General features: G+C 36.4%; 1 protein-coding gene across 1 annotated transcript; it reads left to right on the top strand.

Moving 5' to 3' along the window:
* The first annotated feature begins 824 nt into the window (after positions 1–824).
* LOC141605224 (uncharacterized) lies at positions 825–3,440 on the top strand. Its single transcript, XM_074423916.1, has 2 exons — positions 825–1,054; positions 1,357–3,440. The coding sequence occupies exon 2, from the start codon at positions 1,454–1,456 to the stop codon at positions 2,813–2,815; it is 1,362 nt and encodes a 453-aa protein (XP_074280017.1). The 5' UTR covers positions 825–1,054; positions 1,357–1,453; the 3' UTR covers positions 2,816–3,440.
* Positions 3,441–11,081: the final 7,641 nt, after the last annotated feature.

Below are 11,081 nucleotides of genomic sequence, written 5' to 3' on the forward strand. Positions count from 1 at the left end.
TTGTCAAAAATTGTATTTAGTGAGATGCAACCACAATTGAACTTAAACTGGTAAAGTAATCGGAAAAAATCGATCTGATAATGAATTGATGAGCTAAACCAAGCAAAAACCCAACCTAAACCCAACAAATTATCAAAATTACTCGACCCAAAAATGAATCCGGATAATGACCTGATAGGACCTGAGTCGACCTAACTAGACCCGACCCAAACGACCCGATTGCCACCTCTCAAGAGTTCGAAGTTTTATTGGCCGAGAATTCGCTTTCAAGATAGACCTATCAAGAAAGTTTAATATGGGAACAACAATTGCTAATGAGAGAATGACATATGATACCAAAACCATTGCTCGGGGGAACGATGTTTAGGGGTGAGCTAGCTTAGGTTTGGATCGGAAAAATGGACTGGACCATTTGGTTTAGACCGAACACGGAAATTTATTTAGGTCTTGTCCTCGGTTCTTATTTTTTGAAATTAGTCTTAGTCTCGATTAGGCCAAGATCGGTTAATTTATAAAACTATGAGTACAACTAGGATGTATATAATAAAAAAAAAAACAATAAAAAAAACGTTCTTATATTATTAACTCGTGAAATAACTCTTCAACTTACGTTGAAACGATTATACTAAGAAAATTAATTTTCATATCAACACATATAATGCACACTAAGACTAGTTATAATAATTATTATAAATGTTAATTTTACCTACACTCGATCAAAATTCGATCCACCCAAATTTTAAAATGGGCTAAAAATTCCTAAACAGAAATAAAACATGGACCAAAAATTAAACCGAATTCGATCCATATTATCATCCTTAATTAGTGGAGTAGATATTAGATTAGATAAACAGTGTAACAGCACGAAGAAAACACAATAACACAATACAGACTTTTGAGTTGTAAACCCACGAGATCTTCTCCCAATAACCAACGCACTACATACCAAGATACGATCCTTTCCCAAACACCGTCACCGCCGCCGACCTCCTCCTCTCCCACCGCCTCCTCGCCGGCATCATCATCTACACCACACGCGAATTCTGTCTCCCAAGTAATGGTTTTTCATTTTTCCCCAAATTTCAAGTTCTTCAATTTTTACTAAAATAAAACCTAATTATTGAGTTATTTACCTTCTGTTAGACTTATTATTATTGTTAGGTTGTTAGTCTATTTGTGATTATAGTTGTTTGGATTGGATAATTGCTTATTTAACTTAATTATCTCGTTTTTCTCAAACCCTAATTTCTGTAATTTGGGGTAAATATAGATGCTTTTGATTGGGTATTCACTATTCATGATAAGTAGATAATTATTTGAATTTACGTTAGTAATGTGGAGATTGTTTGTTGGTAGATTGATGACGAAAATCGAACAAAACTTGAAGAATTGAATCTATAGATTGCGAGAAACAGTGTTTTAGCCTGCTCGGAAGCTAATCGGTGATAAAACAATGAGTATGGAACCGTTTAACAAGTTGGTGAAGCTTGCGGCAAGGGCGTTCTATGATGACATCTCGACGAAGGGGGATAATCAATTGAAGAACAGTCGTGGTGATAATCGCGGTATGGCGGTTGTTATTCTTGATGCTCTTACTAGACGTCAATGGGTTCGAGAGGAAGATTTGGCTAAGGATTTAAAAATTCACCTCAAGCAACTTCGACGTACTTTGCGGTTTTTTGAGGAAGAAAAGCTGGTTATGCGTGATCATAGAAAAGAGACAGCGAAAGGTGTAAAAATGCATGCTGCAGCTGTTGCTGCTACAGCTGATACTCATTCCTTCACTAGAGAGGGGGAAGAAAAAATTAAGCTGCATACTCACTCATACTGTTGCTTAGATTATGCACAGATTTATGATGTAGTTCGGTACAGAACGCATCGTATGAAGAAAAAGTTGAAGGATGAACTGGATAGCAGGAACACGATCCAGGAGTATATTTGCCCCAACTGTAGCAAAAGATATAATGCTCTGGATGCGATAAGATTGGTGTCCATGGAAGATGAGTATTTTCACTGTGAAAGTTGTAATGGGGAACTTGTGGCAGAGAGTGACAAGTTAGCTGCTCAGGAAGTAGGAGATGGAGATGATAATGCAAGGAGGCGTCGTCGTGAAAAACTAAAAGAGATGCTTCAGAAAATTGAGGAACAGCTCCAGCCATTGGTTGATCAAATCAATCGAGTTAAAGATTTACCAGTTCCAGAGTTTGGAACTCTGCAAGCTTGGGAGGCTAGAGCTAGTGCTGCTGCACGTGGAGCAGGTGGGCACAATGATCCCTCTAATTTAGCTCAAGGTGGGACGACGATGCCTTTTCTGGGTGATACGAAGGTTGAAGTTACTCTTGATAAGGAAGACTCAAAATCTGAAATTACTAATGCACCCATGAAAAAGTTGCCTCCTTGGATGATCAAACAAGGTATGAACTTAACAATAGAGCAACGTGGTGAGATGAAGGAGGAGGTTAAGATGGATGGAAGCTCGGTTCCTTCTGGTTTCGTAGATGATAAGAAATCAACTGTTGGAGACGGAGGAAAGAACTACCAGGACGAATATCTGAAAGCGTATTACGATGCTCTATTGAAACGGCAACAAGAAGAAGCAGCGAGGAAGCAGGAGTCTTTTAATTTACCTAGTTCTGATCAAGGCACATCATCAGATCGTCAAGTTGGCATGAAATCAAAATATGAAGATGAAATGGAAGAGGAAGATGAGTGGGAAGAAGGTGCCCCTTCAGGCGGCGTTGATTTGAATGTTGAACCCAAAGCTCCGGAAGAAGATGGCGATGACGATGATGATGTTGAGTGGGAAGAAGGCTGAGAGCTTCACATTAAAAATTCAGGGATAACTAAAAAATCAGATATATTGGGTAGTGCAGCAATATTTGGACTTTTTCTTGGGTGTGGCCTACGCCCAGTTATGGAATTACATGGTCTCAAAGCCCATGGTCATGTGACCTGGGCTGTAAGGCTAAACTGAGCCAACTACTTAATGGGTCCGAAAAGAATGGCGTTCATATATGTTATTTCTGTCCCACATTTTGCTGAGGATCCAAGTATTGACAGTGGATAATATTGTTGCTTTACAGATTAGTGGTAACTGAAGTAGTGAAGGAGTTTTTTAATAGCCTCTATGTTACTGTCGATGCTTCCGGTAGCTATTCTTTATGGCATTCAGCGTGATTTGTTTCCTGGTAATACTTCAAATCCCTTCAATTGGCGAATTATTATAATTTTGCCGATGTTCCCATCCAAAAAACTTATCTGAACAAGGAACCTGTCCATGTTGTGTTGTCAGTTTTCTATCTACTTCTTTTAGCGTATAAGTTGTCAGATATTTGTTATATTAACTGTGCTTCAAAAGTTTCTCATATAAAGCATCAATTGAGGTGCATGCTTTTTATCCTCGACATTAGCTTGAAATGGAGTTTAATCATCTTTTTTTTGATAAGGATAAGTACTATTGTGTTCCTTTTGTCTCTTGCTATGCATCTTTCTTGTCAGTGATATCTGTGTGTGAAATTAATGTGCAAATGAAAATCTCGTCTTCTTATAGGTGCTCATATATGATGTCGGAGCTAATACAATTGTATTTTAGAATGTAGAATGATGGCCTTCTAATGTATATACTCCCTCTATCCCAACTACCCTTTGTTCTCATTTGGCTAGAGATATAGTGCTGAAATTTTCTTATTACCCTCGACTTAGAAAGTTTTATGTAGAGACACGACATTATCCCTGCCATTATGTGATAGAATACTTAACTAGGGATGGTACAAGAAGTTTGATTTTTAATTCTACGAGATACAGAAATGGGGCAATTAGTTTCGGATGGATCTAAAAGTAAATGCGATAAAAGTGAGATGGAGGGAGTAGCTATATTTGCACGTTTATGCTTTCAAACAGTGAGGAGACCTAAAGTTTTACTTTCACATCTTTTTATCCGGTGATGTTCTGTAATCTGTACCCCTGCTTTTCAAACAATCACTCCACTTTCCCCTTTATATACAGGAGAGAACAAGTACTAATGAGTAATAGTGAGATAATTTGGTGACATGATGGTTGAAGGTTCTATTGTAGGGATTGCGAGGAAGAATACAAAATGTGAACAGAAAGTGGAGGTGCAGTTTAAAGCTTTAGGTGACAAGTTAGAGTGCATTTTAATGGCCACAAACTCTTGTTTTTTTTTGGTTTACGTTAGTGTTGGATGATATAATATTGCTTTGGGACTGTTATTTATGCCTACCAAGTTGTAAAGACTCAATCGGGCTTTGGAGAATTGATTGGTCATGTATGTGTCGTTTTAGCGTCTTTTGTCTTCTACTCTTATCCCTATGTCATCTATAGTTCTCTATGCATAATTCAGATTTGTGACTCGACTTGTTTATCTGAACTGTAAGCCTTAGGTCTAGGATTTCCACAGTTCTGAGCTACACTGATGATATTCAGACTTATGAAATATAGAGTCTGAATGAGCTTAGGGTTGGAACTGGGGAAAACAGACACATCAATACTTAGCCATAGGATTTTGACGAAAGTTTTGCTTTTGCAAGCTTCAGTCTAAGATATTTGAAAGTCGAGGCCATATAATAGTCTCTGTCTCGACGGTGTGATTGAAGCTGAGCTCTGTGACTAAATTTGTTTCGTGTGTCCTAGTCTGAAAATTCTTTGCTTTGCTGAACACGCTGTCTGTTCTACAAATCTCAATAACCAGGACTCATGGGCGTGTTGTGGCTCTTGGTTTTGTAGCACAGTACGCAATTGTGTAGATAATGGAGTATTTGGATGTCTGATTTACCCAAGATGGTTTAGCGCCAGTGAGTCATGACCACATACCTTTCGGCTTACATTTCACCGTCTCCTTTAATGTTCTCTAGCTTGGACAGTTCTTGAAGGATTAGTTTCAGTCAGCAGTTTTTAATTTAGTTTCAGTCTAACTTCTGCCTAAGATGTTTGTCCCTGTTGCAGTATGCTCAAAGTTTTTGATCTAGAAGTACGCGTTTTTTTTTCTTTTCAAAGAATCAGTTTTCCCGAAAGAGGTGCAACTCCTTTCTCTGTGAGAGACTTCTGTGATTTCTGTTGCAGGAGATGAGTAAAATTTGGTTGATTATTGCTGCTAACTACGACTACGACTGTGAATACTGAAATCTCCCTTTTCATCTGTCTTTTTCATATGATACGAGTAATTAGCGTAAATCCGTCCATCTCTGTTGTTATAGGCTATATGGTACAAGGGTTTTCATCTACATGGTACATAGCTTTTCATAGTCTCACTGCCTTTTCTTGATTACCCCATTCAATCAAATGAGAAATCGTTTCGAAGACGCTGCCAATGTTGTTGAATTAATGATTCTGGATTTCTAGTAAATTGATTGCAACATTTTTTTTTTTTTTTTTTTAAACTGTGGATGAGGTGGTCCTTGAAATGGAAGCTGAGGTTAATTTCACTTGTGAGACGGTCTCGTACGAGGCTTACTGTTGTTCTACTATGTCTAGTAGATTCATCCACCCAATGTTGTTGAATTTCTGACGATAGATTTCTGGTTGGCTGATAGTAACCGTTCCTTTCTTTTTAGTGTAGAGATAAGGTTTTGTCTCTTTAAATAGGAGCATGCACAAGTGCACAAACTCAATTGTGGAGCAACTTTTAACTGAGAAGTGATAACTACCTCATATTCACCCATGTACTTTTATATCATATGATCGTATCTCCTTGACTATACCTTTGAACTTTTTTTTATTAATGAAAGGATGAATCCAGAGACTAATAATTCGTGTATGACTATATCTGAACTACACAAATACTATGGCAATACTATCCTACAACTAGTTGTATAATAGCTATGTACAACCGCGTCAAAGTTATCGAGCTCTCACACAAAGTTGTTGAGTTATTTTACAAGTTATTGAGCTATTTTACGAAGTTATTGAGCTTAATAATTATTCTCATTAAAATTCAACAACTTTGTATCATAACTCGATAATTTTGTTAATAGAGCTCGACAACTTTGTAACAAAGCTCCACAACACTGAATAAGTTGTACATACAACCAGTTGTATAATACATTAACTGTCTTAACTATGTTACTTCATAAAAGAAAATGATTATCTATATGAGTAAGGATCCTCTCCGTTTACTTCTCCACATTTTCCCTCTCCACTACTAATTTATAATTTGTTTTAATTTAATATTTCCATTTTCCTCGGGTTTTTTTTTCCTAAACACAATCAATATTTCTAATAAGAAATGAAGAGAATCCCGTTTCTATTTCCATACCCATAAAATGTATTCCTTCCTTTCCACAATCAACGTTATTAGTTTTTACGTTTGCTTGTGGTACGAAAACCAAGGATATAAAAGATGGCATGCTTTTAAAAAATACTCCCTCCATTCAACTCCACTTTACATGTTTGCTTTATCACGTTTGCCAACGCAACTTTTACACAATAAATATTTTTAGTTACGTATTTGCAAAAATTATAAAAGTTAGATATTTTTAATGTACTCTTAAAGACGAATCAAATAAGATCACACATGAATATATTTTAACTTATGTATCGAGAGAAAATTGAAGTTGAATGTCCGCTTGTGAATAGTGTGCAAAATAGAAACATGCAAAGTGGAGTTGAATGGAGGGAGTATAAATAGTGAAAGAGTAAATGGCATTGCACATTGGAAAGATTGCAATTTTCCCTGAGGTGTCACATTTTGCCCAAAATACCCTTTTTTTTATTCAGTAAACTTTAAGAGGCCATAATTCGTATTTACGAAAAAGTGACGATTTTTGTTTTCAAATCGATCATTTTTCCAAAAACTACGGCTTGAAAAAAAAATTTGTCGAGTTTGAAACTCGTGACCAAGAGATATGGTCGCTCAAAGTTTGTTCGTTCAAAAAAACTTTGACGTACAAAAACTCCTAGCCACGGGATTCAAATACGATAATTTTTTTTCCAAATCGTCATTTCTGGAAAGATGATCGATTTGAAAAAAAAAATTGTCAATTTCTGAACTCATGAACACGAGTTATGGTTTATTAATGTTTTCCGGATCAAAAATTTGGATATTTCGAGCAAATTGTGAAACCTCTAGATATCGCGTGCATTTCCCAAAAAAAAAAAAGGTAAAATCACAAAACTGTTTTTTTTAAAGCTTTGCATGAACACAACTACAAAACACATGGCTAATTGGTTTGGCTTGGAGCAACTCCAATGAACAACTATAATACGGTGTAGCTTGATTTGCCACATCGATTTTTCAAGCTACGCTACTTTTTCACTACATACCGCTTTAATGATGGACTAAAATATTTTGTAGTAGCTTATATGGGTCCACGTTCTTACTTTTATTATTTGAAAATAGTTGTAATATACTTTGTATATAACTTAAATCACTTTTTGTAAATCTATTTGAAAAATCTTAATACTTGTTCAACCTACAACTATGGTCAATATAATATTCGTCCCTATTTTCTAAAATTGTTTTTTTCCTTTACAGATATTTTAAAAAGTCGAATAATTTCAAAGAATTAAAGAGAGTACGCTCTAGACCTAGCAAAATTAACCAGACTCGAATGACTCGATCCGTACCCGACCCGACACCCGAACTTAAGACCTGAACCCGAATTAACCCGATCCAATGTAATCCGACCTCGAATGTTTATTATTTCACGCTGATTATTATCTATAAATAACTTGATAATAGTTGAACCGAAAATGAGCCAACCCCGAAATTACCCGTCCCGAAACCTGAACTCTTACGACCCAAAATCGACCTAATCCAATCTGACTCTGGCCCGTTTGTCAGGTCTACTCTACGCTCCTATACGAAAATAGATGATTCGAGTTTGATTGATTATATGTATGGTCAGGACATCCTTGATACGGAGGGAATAACAATGATGTGCCAAGATTCAAGTGTTTTGTGGGCCACTACACCATATGCTTATTTTTGTTACCTTTAAGATTTATCATCATTGGATTCCATATTTATCAAGTAATAGTACTACTCGTATATAGCAAGTACTTGGAAGAAAATGTATGTGCATGTTATTTAACTAACTGGAATGCAATTATAGGGCATCTATCCTTTGTGTTGGGGGACAGTACGTCTACATTTAACTAAAATTACATTGGTTCCTTTTTCTATTTATTGCCCCTACTAAATAAAAGCTCATATGGGAGGAAACATTACTTTCAGCATCATGTGTTTCTTGTTATTCCGTATCTTTTTTCATTTGTGTGGATTTTGTTCTTTTATGCCCTTTCTATGGTGCTTACTCGGTTACTCCTACAACACTTTTTTTGAAAAAATGTTATGCATCCATGTAATGACTAATGAGTGGGGGTAAAGGGGTCGTTTAACAATTTTTTTAGGCGTGAGCATAGGTTCAAATTCGGATTAGACAGAACTAAATTGAACTAGATTAAAGACCGAACAATAAATTATGTGGGCTGAAAATCGGGCCTAAGACCAGACCAATCCCGACTTTCGGTCCTGCACTAGACCAATCACGAATTTTTCGGTCCGATCTGGTCTATGACCGGAATAAACCAAAAGCTAAGATTTGCGTCGTTATTTTGTATACCATTATTGAACTTCAATTTCACTCGACTCAAATAGGTGAGTTATTTCAAATAAAGTGTAACTAAAATAACTGTATTATTAAATTAAGCGTAAAATATTAAATTATTTTACATTTTCAAACATTAATTGTAAGAAGCATAAATTCCTGTCCATTTGGCCCGGACCTAAAGTGTCCGTTCTTGCACCGACCGGACCAAAGACTGAAATTTCAAAATGTAAGGACCGAGGACCAGACTGCAAGAATTCAGTCAGGACCTAAACTTGCTCAACCCTAATTTAAGACGGGGTTGAATTTAAACGAGACAAATAGTCGGAACTACACTGATTCCAAGTTATATCGAGTCCTATATTTACCATTGTGGCTAGTGGGGCCTTAATAGTATTCTCAATGGAGATAAATATTTGGTTAGTTGTAAGCAGTTTTTTAACGTATGTCCTAAGGCGACATGATCCAAAAATAATGAGCTCCAAAGATCATATTCGAAGCTACTAATTTCAGGAAACGTCCGAGTGCAACTAGAGCACGAAATGCAGTTAAAGCACGAAATGCAGCTCTCGGAATGGAATATATAGAATATCGTCATCTTAATAATTTTATTATTATTAGGAGCATTAGAATTTGAGAATAAGTTAATTGCTAGTTTATTCCTAAGTTTCTTATTATTTTATTTCCTAGTTACTAAATTATTGAAGAAATTGTTAGCCATAGTCGGTTTAGGAGATAAAGTCAGTTTAGGTTGGTTCTTTAGCTGTTTTAGCTTGGTTTATTTAGCCTATATAAGGGAGTCTTCTATTGTATTATTTGATATTGATTGATATAAATTAAAAACCCTAGTTGTTGCTGTGTGCAATTGCTGAATTCGGTTCAACGCGTTTCGTTCCAACCCTAATTCTTGTTTGAAGCGTTCAAGCGTTAACTCTATTGTTGATGTGACCATAATTAGAGCACATTTAGTCCCCGAATTAGCCTTGTTCCCATGCTTTTTAGTGCATATTTGGGTCATTTATTGTCTTTAGTTCTTTGTTTTGCATATTCTTTGAGGTTTTGATCCCTTGGTAGGAAAGGAGTGCAAACCTTGCATTTTCATGGCAAAACGAGACTAAATTGATTGAATTCAAATGACCAAGCATCAAGGAGAGACAAGATTAGAAGGCCTTTGTACATACTATAATAGATGGGCAATGATGAGAAAAGATTCTTGCATCCCCGAGGAAATCCCCAAGGATCTTATGAAGAAAAAGGAAGAAAAGAAGAAGAAATGAAACTGCACAGCAATCCGTGCGGATTGTCCTGAAGACGCCCGTCCTCCACCACCAGAATCCGTGCGTCTTCACCCCAAGACGCCCGGGCAGCAGCTCCAGAAGACGCCCGGGCAGATACCCCAGATTCCGCCCATCCCGTGCTAAAGACGCACGGATTTCCAGGCAGACAATTTCGTTTCTTCAAGCTTCAAGAAAGATGCCCATACTTCCAAAAATACCGGCGTTTCCTTAAGTAGGGACTTAATCGTCATTTAAGCCCTTAGTTAACCCTAATTCCTACACCTAATCCCCACTATAAATACCCCATTAGTCTAATTAGAAGAGCATGTTCTTCATTAGCAATCTTTAGTGTAGTTAATATCAATCAAATCTCTCTTTAATATTGTAATCAACAATTAATCAAGTTTTAATACAAGTTTTATTTCCTTAATCTCTCTCTTGTTCATCCTTTATTTTGGGTAATTGAAGATTATTTGGGTTATTATTGGGAGATTGACAACCTTCCAATCAAGCATCAAGTACTTCTTTTATTCTTTGCTTTATTATTGGAATCATTAGTAGGTATAATTCTCTTAATCCCTTTTTAATTATTGCTAATTACTTTCATTTATTCATCATGTTTCACTTTGTTGGTATGATTGACAACCTTGCTAGCATGTTCAACATGATAATGAGTGGGTAGTTCCTTAGTTAGGGTTAATGGGTAATTAGGGGAAACCAACATGGGGAATGATTCATGCTTAAATTAATATGCTTTCATGGTTTATTTGCTTGCTTGTTATGATCTCAACTCATGCACATATTATGTTTGATGAAATGCGAGCCTATGAATCCTTTCATTTTTTACCCATCACCTATCTTTTCAATGAGACTTGTAAGATATAAACCAACTCGAGTCTCATTAGACCATGCATGTTGTTGAGTAGGGAAGACTAAGTCGACTTGTAGGTGTTGTACAATCTAATCGAATCGGCTCCGGGACCCAAACTTTCCTAGGATTGTAAGATATAAACCAACTCAATCCATCACAACAATAATTGCTTGCTTATAATTTGAGAACATGTTTGTATGATCAATTCTCATGAATCCCCTATGACCCCATGATACCCTAGTGCTTTTTATCAATTGTTTACAACCCTTTTAATTCATCTTGCTTGCTTACTTTCATTGCCTTTTAGTTTAGTGATCTTCTATTCAAACCCCAATTGTGACACCCCTAAGACATCACTAGTTGCAATAG

This window comes from Silene latifolia, chromosome 10, assembly GCF_048544455.1.
Source record: "Silene latifolia isolate original U9 population chromosome 10, ASM4854445v1, whole genome shotgun sequence".
In the NCBI taxonomy this organism is placed as follows: domain Eukaryota; kingdom Viridiplantae; phylum Streptophyta; class Magnoliopsida; order Caryophyllales; family Caryophyllaceae; genus Silene; species Silene latifolia.

What these genes read in the sequence shown, in the direction of transcription:
- LOC141605224 (XM_074423916.1), top strand. Translation starts at nt 1,454, where the DNA reads ATGAGTATGGAACCGTTTAACAAGTTGGTGAAGCTTGCGGCAAGGGCG.